This window comes from Salarias fasciatus, chromosome 4 (assembly GCF_902148845.1).
Source record: "Salarias fasciatus chromosome 4, fSalaFa1.1, whole genome shotgun sequence".
Taxonomy (NCBI): domain Eukaryota; kingdom Metazoa; phylum Chordata; class Actinopteri; order Blenniiformes; family Blenniidae; genus Salarias; species Salarias fasciatus.
In genome coordinates this window covers 17,357,869-17,379,767 of record NC_043748.1, presented here as the reverse complement: position 1 = coordinate 17,379,767, position 21,899 = coordinate 17,357,869, and the positions used below count along the sequence as shown (strand labels likewise).

The window sequence follows — 21,899 nt, the reverse complement described above, 5'->3', positions numbered from 1 at the left end:
ATGCAGGGTCAAAAATCCAATGAACCAAAATCTTACCAGGACAAACTAACAAAAGAAAAAGGAACAGTAAGATGACTCCTGACCCAAACTAACTGAAAAGCAGGAGAAAACATGGTGGCAGCACCAACAAAAAGACCCTTTTACTCTTAAATACTAACAACCTGTTGCAGTGCTCTATTTACAGCGATTAACCAAACAATACTACAAAAACATGAAATAGATGAATGTTCACACAAAATATGCCCAAATTGGGCCACTGATACTCAAAAAACACATTCAGACACACACACTCTCTCTCTCTCTCTCTCACTCACTCACTCACTCACTCACTCACTCACTCACTCACTCACTCACACACACACACACACACACAGTTGTTTCTGGTATTGTTGGCTGACTGGCAGCTGGCGGCCTTATATTCCGTCTCTTCTTCAGCCAATCCGTCCTCCAGCAGCTCCAGCAGCACTCCCACACCTGGTCTGTATCAGCCAACCGATTGTTCAATCAACCAATTACACACACACACACACACACACACACGGTCAGGGGGAAGAGAAGCCATCTGAGGAGGCCACAACTCTTCATACATATGACCTGGATCATAACAAACTTATATTCTCAGGGTGATGAGCCAGATGACAGTGGGTGAAGGCGAGTAAACGTAAACCCCGCAGGGAGACACAGTGTGTGTCACACTCTCACATTGATTCTTATGGACAGCAATTCATAAATTACTTCAAATGCATGTTTTGTGGAGTGTGGGAGGAAATCAGTCTTTCTGGAGGGGGAAAAAAAAAACCTTGCACAAAGAAAACCAGCAAACCTCCTCCCAGATTTTAATGTCAAAGAATTAATTGTTTCTGACTTCACTTGTTTGCGGGAAAAAGCAACAGAGAATTCTTTTTGGACGATGGCCTTCAAGAAAAAACCTGCACTGAAGACTAAGAGATTTGCTTAGTTTGATCGGTGCTTAATAAACTTGACAGAAAACAAGTCAAGAACAGAAGTTAGCTGCAAATGCCTTGAATGGATTTGGAGTCACATGTGGTGCAGACTGAAAGCATTGAAGATTGATGACTGGTAAATGACAGAAAGACAAGATGAACACATTCTAGCTGTTACATGCTGAAAAGCACAAGTTTGCAGTATTTACTGATGACTGTCCCACATCACTGAACTGCCCTCGATAATGAAAGACCACCTCTGAGAGAGCGAGAGAGCATCACATCTTCAATACCGATGAAGCATGAAAAAGATATCAGTGGTGAGTTCTTAAGACTCCATTTCAGTGCTGGGAGAAATTCGCAAAGTTTGATTTTGTTTTGTTGAAAATTAATTGTCCTTACATGAGGTGCAGTCTTATTATTTAAGATACGATTATTAACCCTATTGTGGAATTTTTTCATGCTTTATTATTGTCTGGAAACTGGGCATCAAATTACACCTTATCAAGACAGTTTGAATGAAATGAAAATTACTGACAAAATCAATAAATGCAGTTGAGGAGTAGATCATATAAATATCATTGAAAATTATTGTTCTGCTGTTTCAGTTGTGTTTTAACAACAGTCTGTTCAGTTTAAGTGATGCTTGTACTTGGATACTTCTTCCAGTGCTATTTCCACTACAGGAAATGTTCAGAAAGCAGAGATGAGAGAACAAAAAAGCATTTAAATGAAGAGAGAGACAGAAGGATTCACCTGCAGCCATCAAGATAAACAAATCTCCTCCAACGAGATCACCTTCGATACTGACAGGTAGCTTCAGAAAATCCATTATTTCTCTCAATCACACACAAAAAACACACATAACACATGCTCCTGTTAATGAATACTCTCGAAGAAGAAAGAAAAGGTCATCTGACATGATCCAGTCAGTCTTTGTCTCACTGGATCACAGCCTGGGAACCTGTCCTCCCAAATTCTCTTCTCCACCTTCACTTGTCGATCCATCTCTCCTCAAATCTCTTTCACACACATTGCCCTCAGTTACATCAGATCAGATTATTATAATACTCACGAGCCTTGAAAACACACACACACACACACACACACACACACACACACACACACACACACACACACACACACACACACACACACAGAAAATACTGTCTGACTCAAACTGCTGCAGTGCTCTGATTGTATTTCCAGTCCTGCCACTGAATGCACGTGGGACACATGTTGGCCAGCAGCACCCAGTAAACCTGTCAGATTATATCATATGAGTGTGAGATATCCGTAGTTTGTGAACAATACTCCCCAGCTAAATATAATGTACACTGGACATCAGCTGGGATGTGTAATCCCAGTTCATGCTTGGAATGAAAATAAAGGTCGAACATTCTACATAGACAAGAATACAGAAACCAAACTAAGACTGATTTGTAAGCCAAACCTGAAGCCTTTTCTCCTTCCAAGCTTCTGGTAAATCCCATAAATATCACAATCCTGACATCTACTGGCAAACAGGGACAAATACAACATCCTGTTCTTTGAACTGAATTTGACCCAACGCCACAAAATGAACACAAACAACAACAAAAACAGCCGACTTCTAACAGTTTAAGCTTAAATTTTAACTTTTCCTTCAGCTATTACTGCAAAGTCCCCATCAATGGAAACTTTAACTTTAATCATGAGTTTAATCAAAACTCAAAGCAGCAAACTCTAAACTCAGATTTAGTGTTGATAAAATACCTGAAGGTTTACTTGTATCGGGAACACAAGTCACGTCGGTGGAACATGATCCTAAAGAAATCAAACAATGAGACGGGACCTCAGACCGATCTGATGGATGAAGGTTCACTTATAGTTGCTGGGTAATTGAAAAGAAGCCAAAGAAAACTTTTTTTTTAATCATTACATATTTTAATAGGCATTGTTCCATGTAAGCATTATAGCCAATTACAAATGTGGAATGTCTTGGAAAGCAAACTGTGAAACACTTCAAGGCACCGAGAATAAAGCTTTGGCACATTTTATGAAGTTCTATTAGGCAAAACAGATTCATGTCAACAAAGACAAAAAAGTTTGAAACTATTTTTCAAAAGCACAGAAAAGGAAATCAGTTGTCAGAATGACATTCTAAGTGTGGCTGATTGCATCTGCTCTAATCTTACTAAAATCTCATTATGCACATTACTACATGATGAGCATTTGAGGCGACACCTCATGCACATGGGAGAATGGAGATCTACTTAATCTGCAAACTGGTGAAGCGAAATTTCCCTTGTAAGTTCATGACTGAGTATTCCTTTGCACCAAAGCGATTGGGGAAGTTGATTATGGAGTCATCTGATAAAGTCACCACAAACTCAGTCGGAGTGAAATCAATGATGACCTAAACAGGAAGAAGGAGTGAGAAGGAACACTTACGAAGAATCAGATATTTCAATAAAACAGCTTAAAAACAAATACTATTAAAAAAAAAAAAAAAAAAAAAAAACAGTTTCAAATGTCTCACCTTGAACTCCTGTCCCTGGCGGAAAGGGAAGTTTCTCCCTCTCACCTCTTCACCCCATGTGAGGTCCTGGAAGGAATTGCAGACCACTGTGTTGTGGTCTTCACCATAATCAAAACGAGGGTTAAAGTGGAGTCCAATGGTGAACTCATCAGAGCCAATGTTGATTTGAAATCTACAGAACAAAGGAAAACACATCATTCAATTTTGTGAAAATTCTTTAAAATGAGGGTGAAACTAAGCATAAAATCATTCAGAAAACCTCAAAAGCTGCTTTTTTCTTTTCTCCAACCTCATCAGCTCACAGTACTAGTCAGTTCATGATGCTTCTGTGGATTTTAATAATGAACATAAAGTCAAGTTTGGCCTCTGTGCTGCAGGGGAACCAGAGTAAGGAGTAAAGAATAAAGAAGAAAAAAATGTCTGTACTATAATCAAATGTACTGTTCTGTCCTTGAGCCCACAAGGAGGCAGAACCACCTGACTATCCAGCTGACAGTGCATGGTGCAGGGAGTGCCCATATGGAGCATGGCACACCCCTTCAGTGATTGCACCCTGGGCGTCTGCCCACATCGCCCAAAGCAAAAACTGCCCCTGCTTTGCAGTGAATGAAATTGGCAAAGTTTTCTTTAGTAAACAAGAAAACAAAGATCTGTACTGTCAGCATTGTAATTGCAATCCTTCTGGATGCAACAAAATTAAAGGAGAAACACAGAGCTATATTTCCAGATTGAATTTTACATCCTGTTTATTGAATGGCCAATTGAAAATGGACTTTTAATGGCTGAATGTAATCATTAAAAAAAGATATAACAATAAAACTAAGTAAAAATAGAACCAAGAAATCTGAATTTCTTGATGGAGCTGTAGAAAGAATGGCAACATATTCACCCAGACACTGAAAATAAATCTCTATCGACATATATTTGCCAAAGGCAGTGTTGTACAGAAATTCTTAATACTTTTATTGGTAGACGACATTTTTTCTGCTGACCTTCATTGTGACCTCTGGAGTACCTCTCAGGGGTCCCACGCCCCTTCTTGAAACCAGAGTTGTCGCTGGAGTGTGACTACTTAAAATGTGGATTCACTGTAAGGGAGCGTGTGTGTGTGTGTGTGTGTGTGTGTGTGTGTGTGTGTGTGTGTGTGTGTGTGTGTGTGTGTGTGAGCGTGCGCGCATGTGTGTATGTATAAAAACTTTTTAATTTGACTTTAAACATCTGTTGTTTTGTCTTTATTTCCTTCTAAAAAGTCAACTGTCGTTGACTTATTGTGATTAAAATGCTGCAGATATTTAATGTTATATCCATTTATTTATCCATATATTGCCATGAGGGCTGGGTGAGCTGAAGAGGAGGATCAGGGTGAAGATGAACATCAAAAATTACATTGAGTTTATCTGTAATTTTATGCCAGTACTCCTCAGTATGAACACATGTCCAGACACAATGCTTGTAAAACCCAAACTCCACATGACACTTGGAGCACATTTCTGTCAAACTTGGATTCATTCCATGTCTCACCTGGGGGGTTATCTGAAAGTGATGCAACATCCTAAACTCGGTCTCTCTGGTTGTATTGCATATAGAAATCTCTCTCACTTATTCCCAAATTTCTGCCTAAGTTATTTCATCCATTCGGAGATTGTGATCATTTTTCCACACCTGCAGCAAATAGCTGGAGTAATATCTCTGGCAAGATTAAATCCAGCGGCCAAGACTGATTTCCTGCTTCTGTTGAGAAGTAGACATTCTATTTTTTGGCATTCTGGAGACTTGGAAAAATTTACAGACTGAATGTCAAAATTGTTCAATAGAGGTCATTTTTTTGTCAGGGTTTGCATCCAAGCTTACTCTGGACAATCAAGTTCAGGGATTCCAACAACCGTCATGGTCTGTCCGACCTTGAAGGGCAAATTCTTTGTAATCATTCCCTGTGGAGGTACAGAGTGACAACAGCAGGTTTAGAGAAAAGGTTATTGTGTGTTAATACAAGCAAAGTTTACCAGATCCATTTTGGACAGAAAATAAGCGCCACCAGTATCCTCAGCCAGTGCTATCAACAACATTCTGCATTTGTCAAAGACAGTTCAACCAGTTCACCAGTTTCATCGACCCAATATATCGACTCTGCTAACATCAGCTGCCAACTCCATTTTTAAAGTGTGTCTTGAATCTGAAAAAGGAAACAGTAAAACTTACGCTCTGCATCTTTGCTGAAGTTGTTGGTCAAATCTTGAGAAGAGATGATGTTGCTTCAGGGCCTCACCTCCCTGCACCCAGACAGGCCTTTATATGCACTGCAGGGTGGTTCCTCCATCTGACTGACATTTCATTGCACCACTACTGCTTTGCTGCTGCTGAGCACCCTCCCACTGAATCAATTATGAAAATGTTCAGTTAGCTTCTGACTTGTATAAAATGTTACTAAAGAGACCACTAAATACTTAAGTCTGCCAGAAACCTTAATGTCCATGTGGTGCTGATTGCTCCTCAACTAACAGGAAGATCAAATGGCAGCCTCTGTTGCTCATGTGCTCATGAGGAACTGTTGCGTTTTCTCTGTCAAAGTGCCTTGAAAGTACTGCGCAGTAAGGTAAGGTAAGATAAGGTACTTTATTGGTCATTGTACAGTGAATGTACAACGAAATTTGTTCTCTGTATTTAACCCATCCATTGATGCCACAGAAGCATTCCGTAGGAGCAGTGGGCAGTGCGGGGAGCACCCGGGGACCCATCTCCAGATGGAGAGCCAGGCAAATGGTCAGATCACCTGACTGGAGGATTGACCTCGTGCATGTTATTGGTTGATGGGGGAAACCGGAGATCCCGGAGGAAATCCATCCAGACACGGGGAGGAACATGCAAACTCTACACAGAAAGGCCCGCATGGTCCAGGGCTGACATGCTGCTCCTGTGACGGACACTTGTGGGACATTGTATCGAAAATTCGGATTACAGTCAGGTCGGCACCAATCCAAGTCGGCCCTGACCAACTCGGCACCGCCCCCGGGATACAGTCAAGTCGGCATCAAGCCAAATCGGCCTCGCGGGGAGGCTCTCAAGTGGCCGAGTTGGTCGGTGCCGACTTGAGTGTAAGCTGCTTACCAACTCGGCCAAAAGCCTCTTTTTGTTAATCACAATGTGGCTGGGCGCGACGATTTGCAAAGGTTTTTGAAGATCAGTTTGAACCAGAGCTTTAACAAACAAAAAGATGAACATCATGTATTCAAGGCCCTCAGATCACTCAAACATCTACATTCACTCACAGTTCACACATTCATGATCAGAGATCTGGTCTCTAAGTAGAAGAGGTATTTTTGTAGTTTTTGTACCTGTGACTGAGTCACAAAAACATAAAAGGCCGCTGGAAGACGCTCCACATGAAAATGGGGAACAGATCTGTTCAGGGAAAGAGTCCTCAAACAGTACAACATGTAATGACATGTCTAAAAATATGGGCCAAGTGTGTGAGAGAATGGTGTGAGCAGTTTGGCCTCCCCGAAGGGGGATGTTTGAGTTTTGAGTGTAAATCAGAAACTATAGAAAATAAGAAGTAAAAAAAAAAAGGGACAAGAAAGCAACTATGTGAGGAGGAGGCGACCCCAGGGGAGGTGAATTCCACTGAAAAGATTTCAGCAACAACAGAAAAGGGAAGTGAGACATTGCACACACACACACAGATGCACACACACACACACACACACACACACACACACACACATGCAGACGACACATGCACACACTTAACGATACAAGAAGTTCCCCATTTACACACTGATGGATATCGATCACAATGTAGGAGTTGTGGTGGACAGAGGAGCGACCATTCAGCCATACAGCAAGGAATCCTCCCTCCAGCCCCATCTGAGCATCAGCAGAGAGAGCGGTTTACAGTGCCAACAACCTGTTCACCCTCTGCAGGACCACAGTTCATTCATAAATTTCTTCGATTTGGTGTGCCTGAAGACTTTTTATCACTCTGTGGTGGCTAATACCTGACCAATGACGTAATAAAAGTCCTGAACCTATAACGTAATAACTTTTGACCTACATTGCAATAACTTTTACATTATTGGCCGGTTATTACGTTATGGGCCTGATAAAAAAAAAAAAAAAAAACCTTTGCAAATGCAATAACCGACCCCATAACATCATAACCAGAAATCATGAAAAATGCAATCTTTATTAAAACTCCATTACAGTTGTTCCTTAAATCTCTATATTTGTTATGGCTTGTGTTTTTCAAGATAAAATTTAACAATAAATGACAAAATTGAGTTCTGGTCTCAACAACTTTAGATCCTGAACTGAACAATAGAACAACAGAAATAAACATATTCAAAATGAGCACAAAAATAATGAGGATTACGGTTGCCTTTTCTTACATTTAAACATTCCCATTATGTTATTGGTCAGTTATTACTTTATCATTATTTTATCACATTTTAAAAAGGCCAAATTTATTACATTATGGGTCATTATTACATTATGGGTAGTTATTACGTTATGGGCTTCTACACGCACGTTCACCGGCAGCAAAAATTCGGGCAGATGCGTTCTTGCGGCATGTCAGACGTGTTTTTGTGACGTATCGGGGCGTTCTTGTGTCGGCGGCGCGTTTTTGCGGCTCGGCACGTTTCTGCGACCGACGCTGGAGTTGGGAAAGCTGAACTTTTGACGCAACGTTTTTGTGGCAAGCCAATCAGAGAGCGTCTCTATGGTGACGTAGGTCAGGGAGCGGGACCGGTGAAAGCAACACTCATCCTGGCGCAGCTCCTGGAGCAAATGGTGAAACTCAACAAACAACGACCGTCTCTGGATAATATCGTGCACCCGGGCATGGTGTACTGTCCGCCGACGGCATCGTTGCAAATATCACTCGCTTAACAGGGTCGGCCATGCTGCTAAGCTGATAGGATTCCCACCACAGACGTGCGTCGACGCAGCACATGTCCTCGGAGGCCCGGCATTGTTCAGCGTCGGACCTCAAAATTGACTGGCGTTCAACTTCTCGTGTTTTTGTGTTTTTTGACGCAAACCACGGGTTACTCGATGAGTGAGGTGCTTGCCGTGCTGAACCTCTTGGAGAGAAGTTTGGCGTAAATCTGGTGGGATTATGCTGAAAACTAGACTTTTATAAGTTCTTTACATTCCGATTGACTGGCAGGGATTGGTCAGAGTTTTTACAGTATTGCAGCTCTCACAGCGGTCTGTTTGTTTCCATTTCTATTTCTGAATTCGTAGTATATTGACTGCTTTCAGAATGGAAGACCCATTTCACCCAGTATCACAAAAAGTGTTTCTGAACAGGATTGCCAACCCAAGCTTTGATTAGTATTAACTTAATGTGTGTTGTGGAAATTCTATCAATAAATGCACCAACGATGAGTTCCTTAATGATTCCTTTATTTCCAGTTGCAACAGGAGAGAAGTCATGACTGCTCAGTCAGTGTGAGTTCTGCAATTCTAAGATACAGACTGATATTTATACCCTGTCCTGAACCCCTGTGGCCAGGGGGAGACATGTTTGAGGCTGCCCTCAGATAGGAAGGGACACATATTTAACATATGAAGTGACAAAGGAACAACTCCAAACACCCAACCCACTTCAAACCCCCTGTGGCTGCCGATGCATCAGAGAAGAATAGCATACAGACCACAGACACCTCGTATACCCCTTTCCCACTGGCCAAAAAACCCGTTTAAACCCGCTAAGTCATGGCAGTGGGAAAAGGTTCGACCCGGGATTTCGACCCGGGTCTTTCACCCTGCCATCGACCCGGTAAATTCCCGGGTCAGCTTTCTACCGGCTTTTAGTAGGAGGGACACATCCGGGAACTTACATAATGATGTCGACGCAGCGCATCTAAGTTAGCGTGCTAGTTGTTGTTTCTGGACACAGCGTGAGATTTCCTTCGTCAACATGACCCAGCGGTGGCAAGATAGCGAGGCCAGAGAGCTTCCCCTGATCCATGGGGAAGAGGAGATTCGTCTGCAGGTAACAGGGACTGTTTTCCGCTGCATTGTTTACTTTCGTTTTGCTCCGTCGCGCTGATGATGTCATCAACGTGGGACACCATCAGTGCAGGAAAACGCAGCGATGCGGCTCGCCAGCAGGAGGTGAGACGCAGGTCTGCAGGCGGTGAGAAAGGCGTCTGAAAAGGCGATAGTTAGCGGGTCGCAGACACGGGACGACCCGCTAGTTGCAGTGGGAAAGGGGTATTAGAGATTACGCCTGGTCAGGGAGAGACACAACTGCTCAAAATGCAACAGGACAAACAGAAAAGAAACCCCCATTTGGGTTTGCTTGGTGTCAGGAGTCCAGGGGGGCTGTCTGCTAAGGAGCCCACTGATAGCTGATAACCACTACATGTATTAAATACAAAAAAAAATTTCCATCACGTGTCAAATAACAAGCTTCCCCTGATCCATTCAGTAACCGAATGTGCTTGCTAACAATTAACAGGAACATAGTAAATCAGTAAGAACAGGTTTATTTCAGCAGGTGTTGTGCAAGGCGTAGTTCTGTGGAAAACAACACCCACACCAGTTCCATAGAAGCTGCTGAACAAAAAAACGACAGTTTATTTCACAAGTGTATTTCAACACTTCAAAACACACCCATAAGAAAACAGATGGAGAAGGACTGGCATCACCAAACCACTTCTGGAACTGTCACAGTAACTTTAGCAACCCTGTCTCCACAAAATTACGTTCTGAGGAAACTAAACTGCATTCTCAAATACGTTTCAGAGGAACCTAGTTTGTCCCTTATTATGTTCGTCTTCAACATATCTTTTTTTTTATTTTTTCATTACGCTCGGTCTGAAACTGATTTTTTTCCTGCTTTTTCTTCATCGTGTTGGTGGGTAAAAATGAGCCTGTATATTCATCTGGGATGCATTTTACTCTTCTGAAAAGACATTATGTTTATTTACTCTTTTTTTAGTGATGTTTGAAGGTTCCATGCAGTCTTTTTCAACTTATTCTTGCCGTTAATTATATGCACGCACACCTAGCTCTCACATTGTGTAGTGACGAGGGCTGTTTTGGAGCTAATAATTACCTCCTGATGTATTTCTAACATACCTGTTTTGGGGTTGTTGTTTTTTTAAGAGCAGCTCCAACAAGATCTGCCACCAGAGAAGACAGCTGGAGCTTCTCCTACGCTGCACTGCGGGTCTTGATCACCATGGAAACCAAGACGCGGTTCTGCGGTCATCTGAAAGTGATTACAACATTATCGTTCTTCACTGTTGTTTATTTCTGATAAAATAAACGTGTATTTACCCTCACAGCGGTCTGCATGCTCCTCGTTACTTCCACCTTACGACAAGTCCCAATATGAAACGACCACATGGCTCATTTATGATCCAAATATTAATTCATGATCCAAGTTATGACCAAAATCTATATTTTAAAATCAAGTATCTCCTATTGGTCATGTAAATATTATCACGGAGAATCACGGACTGAAGGAGTGTTTTTTTTTTTTTTTTTAATTTAACAGAACGCGTTGCTCCGAGAAGTTTGAGCACAAATACAATTCTCTGCATTAAATAATGACTTCATGTAGACTTTCAAAACATCACAAAATCACTAAAATAGTTTCTGAAACAGATCAGAAGCCACAATATGAAACATTTAAAAAAAAATGACTATCGAACGGAGAAGTCTCTAAATTATAATTTACACAATGCTTCTCTAGCAATAAATGTACATTTTATCTTCATAGTTTCCACTCGGTTTATGGATGTGATCTGCAGTGTTTTTGTTTAAATGCGCAATCTGTCTGTTTTGTCTTCTAAAATGCCGCCCCGCTGGTTGCTAGGCTGTTGCTATGGACTCTGAACTCTGACCCGGAAGTACGTCACGGACTGATTTTTTTTAAACGGAGCGAGTTTTTGATCTTAAACTAATTATATTTGTCTACAAATACGCTTCTGTGCATTATATAACAAGTTCTGTTTAATTTTAAGAGTAATATTTATTTTGAATCAGATGTGTGTTTTCATCTTCATACATTTGTTGAAACAAGTTTGTTATAAATCAAGCAATCATTAAATCGATCACTCTGTCTGCATTTATGTGTTATAACATTAAGATCAAACTTTTTAAACTGTTTTAATAGTATTCCAGTAGATTATGAAGTATTGACATAACGACAACAAATAAGAAAAGGGTGACAAATCAACTCATTTCTTTAAGATAGATGGAACTTTATTCATACCTTTGGTGGGACCTGATGATAAAAGTCGATCTAAAAGCAGCACAACACCAGCGTCACGTGCGCGTGTGCAGAGGAGAAGGAGCTCCATCATGAAAAATGGACTGTTATGAGCTGTTAACATGGTTAGTGTGTGATTACCTCACGAAAACTTCTTTTGGCTGATGTTTCTCTTCATTCATGCGTATTTGAGTATTCTGTAAGAATAATTAGTGCAAGCTCTAGCTCCCTTCACACGACTGATGTGCAGCATGGTGGCGTACTTCAGCACGAAGGAGAACCTCTCAAGCACAGATGTGCTGCACAAGATCCACCAGACGGAGCTGCAGAGGCCTTCTCTCCAACTTCAGTGTAAAATACACACTACAAGGCTTATTTCTTTCTTTCTTCATGCTGTGAGAGCTGGATTATTGTCAGACAGTCCTCTAGAGGTGCCCCACAAGGTCATTAAACCCTCTGAGGCCTCGCTGAGACATGAAGCCTGTTATGACCTTTGACCTCTGTTGCTCTATTGCTCTTATTTGACCTCCACAGCAGATACAGACCTAAAACTTGAACTGCCAGGCCTCTGGGAGCTATAAAATCATGAACCGTTGGACTTTTTTCATAAGCTCCTCCCAAACAGGAAGTAGCTTCAGGAAGGAAGTGGGGCTTCCAAATTCTACATATGACTTTCTGGCAGAGGTGTGAACACATCCCACAAATCTCAGCTTATTTGGAGCAAATCTGACCAAATTATGATGCTTTATTGATTCTTTTAACTGGACACTGCGGCGCCCTGTATGGGCAGCAGAAAGGACTTGATGGAGTTAAACCACTGCAGATGTGATCCTGAGGGAAGACAGAAGAGCATACTAACATTTCAACTTGCTGAGTTGAATGGAAATGACTTTATCAGCTGATGACACTGGGGGAATCAGAGTCTGTGACCTTTACCCTCTCAGAGCCTTTGGAAGCAGTCTGGAGGATCAAATCCAGGTTCTGATATAAAATGTTGCCTGTCTACCCAGAAAATTGAAATTGTAGGAGGGGAGTTTAGGAGAACACTTTGCCAGGGTTTGAGGAGCTGCTTATTGGAGTTTACTGCTTTGTGAGCAGTCTGGAGGATCAAATCCAGGTTCTGATATAAAATGTTCGTCACAGTGTCCAGTTAAAAGAATCAATTAAGCATCATCATTTGGTCAGATTTGCTCCAAATAAGCTGAGATTTGTGGGATGTGTTCACACCTCTGCCAGAAAGTCATATGTAGAATTTGGAAGCCCCACTTCCTTCCTGAAGCTACTTCCTGTTTGGGAGGAGCTTATGAAAAAAGTCCAACGGTTCATGATTTTATAGCTCCCAGAGGCCTGGCAGTTCAAGTTTTAGGTCTGTATCTGCTGTGGAGGTCAAATAAGAGCAATAGAGCAACAGAGGTCAAAGGTCATAACAGGCTTCATGTCTCAGCGAGGCCTCAGAGGGTTTAATGACCTTGTGGGGCACCTCTAGAGGACTGTCTGACAATAATCCAGCTCTCACAGCATGAAGAAAGAAAGAAACAGGCCTTGCAGTGTGTATTTTACACTGAAGTTGGAGAGAAGGCCTCTGCAGCTCCGTCTGGTGGATCTTGTGCAGCACCTCTGTGTTGAGAGGTTCTCCTTCATGCTGAAGTACGCCACCATGCTGCACATCAGTCGTGTGAAGGGAGCTAGAGTTTGCACTAATTATTCTTACAGAATACTCAAATATGCATGAATGAAGAGAAACATCAGCCAAAAAGAAGTTTTTGTGAGCCAATCACACACTAACCATGTTAACAGCTCATAACAGTCCATCCGTCCTCAGTAACACCAGGCACCCTCTACATGAGACTCTGTCTGCTCAGAGGAGCCACAGATCAGACCGTCTCCTCTCAGTGCGCTGTAGGACGGAGCGCTTTAGGAGATCATTCATTCCTGCTGCCATTCGATTTTATAAAGAGCACTGTTAATGTAACATTATGTGCTGGGGTTTGTACACGGGATTCTTCTTTTTTTTCTGTTGTTTTTAAATGCTATTTTTTATTATTCTGTCCTGTTTTATGTGTTGCTACTAAATGACCCTTGAATTTCCCCATGTGGGGATTAATAAAAGTATCTATCTAAAAGTCCATTTTTCAGGATTGGGCTCCTTCTCCTCTGCACACACGCACGTGACGCTGGTGTTGTGCTGCTTTTAGATCGACTTTTATCGTCAGGTCCCACCAAAGGTATGAATAAAGTTCTATCTATCTAAAAGAAATCAGTCGATTTGTCACCCTTTTCTTATTTGTTGTCGTTACGTCAATACTTCATAATCTACTGGAATACTATTAAAACAGTTTAAAAAGTTTGATCTTAATGTTATAACACATAAATGCAGACAGAGTGATCGATTTAATGATTGCTTGATTTATAACAAACTTGTTTCAGCAAATGTATGAAGATGAATACACACATCTGATTCAAAATAAATATTACTCTTAAAATTAAACAGAACTTGTTATATAATGCACAGAAGCGTATTTGTAGACAAATATAATTAGTTTAAGATCAAAAACTCGCTCCGTTTAAAAAAAAAAATCAGTCCGTGACGAACTTCCGGGTCAGAGTTCAGAGTCCATAGCAACAGCCTAGCAACCAGCGGGGCGGCATTTTAGAAGACAAAACAGACAGACTGCGCATTTAAACAAAAACACTGCAGATCGCATCCATAAACCGAGTGGAAACTATGAAGATAAAATGTACATTTATTGCTAGAGAAGCATTGTGTAGATTATAATTTAGAGACTTCTCCGTTCGATAGTCATTTTTTTTTAAATGTTTCATATTGTGGCTTCTGATCTGTTTCAGAAACTATTTTAGTGATTTTGTGATGTTTTGAAAGTCTACATGAAGTCATTATTTAATGCAGAGAATTGTATTTGTGCTCAAACTTCTCGGAGCAACGCGTTCTGTTAAATTAAAAAAAAAAAAAAAACACTCCTTCAGTCCGCGATTCTCCGTGATAATATTTACGTGACCAATAGGAGATACTTGATTTTAAAATATAGATTTTGGTCATAACTTGGACCATGAATTAATATTTGGATCATAAATGAGCCATGTGATCGTTTCATATTGGGACTTGTCGTAAGGTGGAAGTAACGAGGAGCATGCAGACCGCTGTAAGGGGAAATACACGTTTATTTTATCAGAAATAAACAACAGTGAAGAACGATAATGTTGTAATCACTTTCAGATGACCGCAGAACCGCGTCTTGGTTTCCATGGTGATCAAGACCCGCAGTGCAGCGTAGGAGAAGCTCCAGCTGTCTTCTCTGGTGGCAGATCTTGTTGGAGCTGCTCTTAAAAAACAACAACCCCAAAACAGGTATGTTAGAAATGCATCAGGAGGTAATTATTAGCTCCAAAACAGCCCTCGTCACTACACAATGTGAGAGCTAGGTGTGCGTGCATATAATTAACGGCAAGAATAAGTTGAAAAAGACTGCATGGAACCTTCAAACATAACTAAAAAAAGAGTAAATAAACATAATGTCTTTTCAGAAGAGTAAAATGCATCCCAGATGAATATACAGGCTCATTTTTACCCACCAACACGATGAAGAAAAAGCAGGAAAAAAATCAGTTTCAGACCGAGCGTAATGAAAAAATAAAAAAAAAGATATGTTGAAGACGAACATAATAAGGGACAAACTAGGTTCCTCTGAAACGTATTTGAGAATGCAGTTTAGTTTTCTCAGAACGTAATTTTGTGGAGACAGGGTTGACTTTAGTATTCTCAGTTTAAAGGTGCATTAAGTTACAGAAGAGCATTAGAGCCACCCGTGAGAAAATTTTTTTAGAAGGGGTAAAAAATGTCATCATGAACTTCGAGAAAAAAGTTGAAATGTCGAGAATAAAGTCGAAATGTAATGTCGACAATAAAATTGAAATAAAAGGTCGAGAATAAAGTCGAAATGTTGAAAATATAGTCGATGTCCCAATTCTCTTTGATAAATCCAGTGAGGAGAACGACAGAGCAGAGCTGTGTGCGGTAGCATAGTTTGTACCAACTTTATGTGTTTCAAATTCAAGTATCATTAATGTTGCTGTTCAACCCAACATTGAAAATTATTCTGGACTCCGATCGTGTTTTAAACTGATTTTATTTAATGATTGAAGTGAACACATTTTCAAAGGATGGATTTCATGACTCTGATAACGATGTTTTCAAACATAATGGCTTTATCATATTGCCAAGATACCGCAAACACTTCAAATCCCCGGAAAAATAAAAAAAATGCAACTTAGTCAACATCTCTCCAAAAAATAATGAACCAGAATTTAAAAAAAGCTATATTTCTAATTAAAAGTTCTTTAAAAGGCATGGCAGAATTTCACATTGATTGCTGTATTTAAAATATTTTTATTGAATTCTTTATTTTAAAATGAATTAATACAGCACCTATAATTCCTTCCTGCCAGGGCCCAGTCCTGTAGGAGTATGGAAATCTAAGGAAAGTCATTTCTTGTGCCCGGGCTGCCTGAGATGATCGGGTCCCGACGGTCTCTCTCTGGTCCTGGAGGTGCTGGTTCCTCCTCGAACCAGACCAGCAGAGCAGGTGGAGTTGGTGGATGTATCTGGTAGTGGTGCATTTGCATGTACAGATCATGATAAAAATAATTCATCAATGCCTTGCCTGTTAAAGAGCTTCTCCTTCAGTGTGCTACTGGAGCTACAGACGGATCAATAAAATACAAGGCGTCTTAATTCCTGATGATTTGATGGTCAAAGCAGAAGCAAAAAGTCTTGTAGAAACTGAAATACATTAGAAATTATTTTCATATTAATGTAAGAATAAAATACACGTTATTTATAGACTGGAAAAAAAAAACTTTTAAAAACATTTGGGGACAAATATCACTGGCTTAATAGAGGAAAAGTGAAATATTTAATAATAAAAGAACAATAGAAAAACAGATGAAGCTCTTGCTGTCAAATCTGCACCTCTCTGATCTGTTTGCCATCGAGAACCCTGCCTTGCTTCCAGCTATAAAAAAATAAACTTTTACAGCTTTTGAAGAACAAAAATGAGCTTATTTCTATTTATTTTATGCACAGACAAGAGATTAATTGATCACCAATATCTGAATGAGGTGACGTTGCGAATTGAACCAGGAGACTGGACTCCACTGTTCTTCATCTGCTAATCAAATGCAAGCTTCAATAATAAATCCTTCATCAATTCTTCCACAAAAACGCCATTGTTACACCTTTGGTGATGTAGCTAGAGAATGCGGAGCCTGCAGTGAGGGGGCGTGGCCTCAGAGTATGAAACGTCAGCTGGCAGACGAACTCTGCGGCTGCTGTTGGCACGCAGTTGCATGACTTCACAGTTCGACTTTATTCTCGACATCCTATTTCAACTTTTTTCTCGACATTATATTTCAACTTTATTCTCGACATTTCGACTTTATTCTCGAAATTCTATTTCATCTTTATTCCCGACATTATATGACGATTTTATTCTCGACATTTCGACTTTTTTCTCGAAGTTCATGATGACATTTTTTTTTTACCCCTTCTAATTTTTTTTTTTTCTCGCGGGTGGCCCTAATGCTCTTTCGTATTAAGGAGTTTTTCAACTTTAAAAATACTTATTTTCCACCATAAATATATTACACATTTTTAGTGATGTGTACAATGTGCCCTGACATATTAATTGCAAGTACCTCTAACAGCGCTAAATTGTCACTTGGAAGTTGCAGTGCCAGTCCGGCACCAGAATTTTTTTTGGGAGAATTTGAAAGGAATGGCATAATGCACACCGGCTGGGTAGGTTTCGTTTTGTCCGTCATTACAGATGCTTAGTGAGCAACAACTGAGCAGGATCTTCCACAAAGTAAGAAAAGACCAGCTTCTGGCACTGCCACAACTCCAGCACAGACTCCACCAGGTAAAAGAAACTTAAAGGTTACTCGAGCGCTACCAAAAGAGCGAGGAAGGAGTTCCTCTCTTCCATGCATGCAAGCCACAGGGACGAGTGTTTCATTAAGCTGCATTATGCCCAAGGCCTGCAGGGGGCGCTGTTTCGCATAAAACGTGCAAACTCCTTAATGCACCTTTAAGCTACATGTACATAGATAGTTTGTTCTCAGTTCTTCAGTGATACTTGCTCATATATCATCTGCAAAAGTGTCTAGAAACGACCATGTTGTAATTGGCACTTCATAAATAAAGCTGAACTGAATTGAATTGAATACTTTTGTGCAGATTTATTTTTACTCCATTTCCACTGCTCACAAAAATTAAAGGAACACTTTAAAGAAACACATTAGATACATCAGATCTCAATATGAAGTTGAATATCTAGACAAATAACGATAGGGCAATGTCTTAGGAACAAAAGGATGCCAAGTCTTTTAATGGAAATAAAAATTTTCAGCCTACAGAGGGCACACTTGTGTAGACACCCTAAAATCACAGTGAAATGAAGATGTGGCAGGCTAGTTAATTTTTTCCAAACTTAATTTCTGCAACTCAGAATACTTTTTAGTATCTTGTGTTGCCCCCACGAGCTTGTATGCATGCTTCACAATGTCGCGGCATGCTCCTAATGAGATGATGGATGGTGCCTTGTGGCATTTCCTCCCAGATCTGTGTGAGGGCATCCCTGAGCTGTTGTACAGTCTGAGGAGCAACCTGGCGGCGCCTAATGGACCGAAACATAATGTCCCACTGATGTTCTATTGAGTTTAAATCAGGAGATCGTGAAGGCCATTCAATTATTTCAATTCCTTCATCCTCCAGGTACTGCCTGCATACTCTTTCCACATGAGGCCGGGCATTGTCGTGCATTAGGAGGAAACCAGGACCTTCTGCACCAGCGTAGGGTCTGACAAAGGGGTCAAGGATTTCATCTCGATACCTTATGGCAGTCAGAGCACCGTCTTCTAGGCAGTAGAGGTCTATGCGTCCCTCCATGGATATGTCTCCCCAGACCATCACTGACCCACCACCAAACCTGTCATGTTGAACGACGTTGCAGGCAGCATAACGTTCTCTTTGTTTTCTCCAGACCATTTCACGTCTATCACAGGTGCTCAGGGTGAACCTGCTCTCGTCTGTGAAAAGTACAGGGTGCCAGTGGTGGACTTGCCAATTCTGGTGTTCCTGAGCGAATGCCAGTCGAGCTCCACGGTGCTGGGCAGTGAGCACAGGGCCCACTATGGGATGTTGGGCCCTCAGGCCACCTTCATGAAGTCTGTTCCTGATTGTTTGGGTAGAGACATTCACACCAGTGGCCATCTGGAGGTCATTCTGTTGGGCACGAGCAGTGCTCAGCCTGTTCCGCCTTGTACAAAGGAGCAGGTATCACTCTTGCTGATGGGTTGATGACCTTCTACGGCCCTGTCCAGCTCTCCGAGAATAACCACCAGTCTCCTGAAATATCCTCCCTGCTCTGGAGGTTGTACTGGGAGACACATTAAACTTTATTGCTGCAGCATGTGTGGATGTGCCATCCTGGAGAAGTTGGACAACCTGTGCAACTTCTGTAGGGTTGAGGAATCGCCTTATCCTGCCAGTAGTGATAATTACTCAAGCCAAAACCAGCACGAGTGGAAAACCAGACAAAAAAGATCCAGAGGGAGAAATTTGAAATGACCTCCACATGTAAAACCAGTCCTGTTTTGAGGGTTTCCTAATTGTTGCCACTGCAGTGCACCTGTTGTTAATTCCATGAACAACAATGCAGCTGAAAGGGATTAACGATGCCCTCAGCTGCTTTACCAACCACAACATTATCACACAGGTTGAATTAATTTCATGCCAGGCCCAATAAAATAAGTGTTCCTTTAATTTTTGTTAGCAGTGTATATATATATATATATATATATATATATATATATATATATATATATATATATATATATATATATATACATGTATATATATATATATATATATATATATATATATATATATATATATATATATATATATATATATATATATATGTGTGTGTGTGTGTGTGTGTGTGTGTGTGTGTGTGTGTGTGTATGTAGTTTAAAGAAAAATAAAAGCATAATTATTTTCTTTATTTGTCTCCGATCTTTGTTTTGGCCATATTCATAACGGATAAAATTAAATCAAAAAATCATTCAAACGTCCTGAAAATGCATTGTTTTGAAGTTTCACCCAAATTTGCATATTGATATTGCATTCACTTCATCAATAACGATGTTCCACTCTCTGTCACACAGTGTTGGAAGGGTTACTTTTAAAATGCATCCCCTTACAGATTACTGATTACATGTCCTAAAACGGAATCTGTAAAGTAATGTGTAAAGTATTCCCTTGCATTACTCAAGTTAAGTAATGTATTCTAAATACTTTTGGATTACTTTAAGCTTATGTAGCAGTATAGGTGTGTGTGCTCTGTGCAGGGCACTGCTGATTGGCCACCTGATGCAGCAGCAGAGCGGTGTGTGCCCTGTGCAGGGTGCTGCTGATTGGCCACCTGGTAAGGTGGCCCAGTATAAAAGCAGCCCTCCTCCCAGCAATCATCCTTTTTGCACTTCAGCTGGTCTTGGCATGTCATATCCAGGTCAGAGGCTGCCCGACTGAGAGGCAACTGTTTGTGTGCAGTTGGGTGCTCCGTTTTGAGGCTTCGCTGCATTGTTCGGCTTTGGTAAAGCATCGGTGGCTGGAGTCCTCTCTCTCTCCCTCCTCTGAGTGTGCGTGTGTGCATCTGCTGAAATCCCAGGTGCTGCTGTGACCGGCTGGGAGTGTCGTTGCTGCTTTGTCTCCAGCTGATTGTCTCCAGCTGCTGGAGTTGAGCTGCTTGGTCACAAGTCTGTTTTTGGTACCTCCAACCTGCATAACACGGTATGCCTGTGCCACTGCGGAGATCCGACGACGGCGCAGCAGTTGCGACTGAGCCAAATCCCCCGTTGCCTTGTGCAGGCCGGGGCACCGTCTTAACTGAGGCTCTCCGTCCCCACTTTTAGCATGAATGAGTCAATGAGTGTGTGAATGTGTGGGTTGTGTATGTGACGGTGTTTTGTGTTATGTGCATCTTTTGTTAATTTTGATTTCTTTTTGATTGCAACCCCACTGTTTTATTCCCTTCCCCTTTTTGCAGTGGCTGGAGGCCGGTGGTGGTGGTGTTGGTGATCCGGTGGTGGCGTCCCTCCATTTTCTTCGCGTGTTCCTGGTGGTGGGAGTATTTTTTTTGTGTGTGTGCGCCACTGGTTGGGTGATTTTGATTGATTTATTTTTCTTTGGACGGTCCCTCCATTTTTGGTGCTAAGGAAAAGTCATTTTGTGTGAAATAAAAGAGGAAAGCTCAAACACGCAGGCACGAAGGAAAAAAGCGCTTTGGGGGTGTTTTTGGTGAGTACGTAGCTATAGAACAAGGTTAAAACATATAAAAAGTGAATTTTGCATGATACAGCCCCTTTAAGTTGTAACTTTCAGGGGAGCGGACCTGACTACATGTCGCGAGAACAAACCTGCTTTACGGCACTCATACGGGAGTACAAGGATAAAAGCACGTAAAACCCTCGCTAGCATTAGTAACGACACCCTTAGGTGCTCACGGATGGCAGAACCAAAAAGACAGAAAAAACCTTTGTCTGACAAGCGGAAAATAAGGAAACGGGAGTGGGACGCTCTGCACCGGGGGGGGGGGGGGTGATGCCGAGTATGTTTACGACAGTGACCTTTCACAGGACACCAGTAGGGGGAGCGCTATAGCAAATCTTGCACAGTTCTCCTTTAAGTGTGTCTGCATCCACAAGACAATATGAGAACAACTCAAAACGATATAGTTCATATGGCGGGCCTTTAGGTGGCGCTGTAACTCTAACTGCACAGAAATACAGCGGAGAAGAGGACATGGAGCACGGAGCTCTGCACTCCGCTGCGCTCTGTAAACAAACATAGAACAAGAAGCTGTCACCTTATTAAACCAAATCTGGAGCTTCTGCAGGACACTGGGAGATGGACTTGAAAAAGTCTCGTAGTTTGACCGCATTTTGGATGTTTTATGGTACGTTCACACCGGACGCGTTGCGGGCGTCGTCGACACTTGGGACGCCTCGAAGCTGACGCTTGTGACGCTTCAAGCATGTCGCTTGACACCAGGTGGTCACAAAGCTCATGACGCTTGCGACGCTCTTGATGTGCGTCAGTTTATTGGCGCGCGGGAGACTGATTTCTGTT

The 21,899-nt window shown here is 41.4% G+C and overlaps 1 protein-coding gene across 2 annotated transcripts; it reads right to left on the bottom strand.

The window, feature by feature from the left end:
- Positions 1–2,623: 2,623 nt before the first annotated feature.
- On the bottom strand, positions 2,624–5,745 carry LOC115386676 (beta-galactoside-binding lectin-like). Of its 2 annotated transcripts, XM_030089090.1 has the most exons (5): positions 5,665–5,745; positions 5,317–5,396; positions 5,128–5,196; positions 3,466–3,637; positions 2,624–3,342 (listed from the first exon to the last, which is right to left on the bottom strand). In XM_030089090.1, exons 1-5 carry the CDS (start codon positions 5,671–5,673, stop codon positions 3,196–3,198), a joined length of 477 nt encoding a protein of 158 aa, XP_029944950.1. In that variant the 5' UTR covers positions 5,674–5,745; the 3' UTR covers positions 2,624–3,195. The 2 variants fall into 2 exon arrangements, with proteins under 2 accessions (XP_029944950.1, XP_029944951.1); XM_030089091.1 differs by lacking the exon at positions 5,128–5,196 and having other exon boundaries at positions 2,630–3,342; positions 5,665–5,741.
- Positions 5,746–21,899: the final 16,154 nt, after the last annotated feature.

Excerpts from the sequence above, each read along its gene's own strand:
- LOC115386676 (XM_030089090.1), bottom strand. Across the intron at positions 3,638-5,127 it reads ACTCCAGCTATTTGCTGCAG|ATTTCAAATCAACATTGGCT; the intron begins GTGTGGAAAAAT and ends TTTGTTCTGTAG. Across the intron at positions 3,343-3,465 it reads GCCAGGGACAGGAGTTCAAG|GTCATCATTGATTTCACTCC; the intron begins GTGAGACATTTG and ends CTTCCTGTTTAG.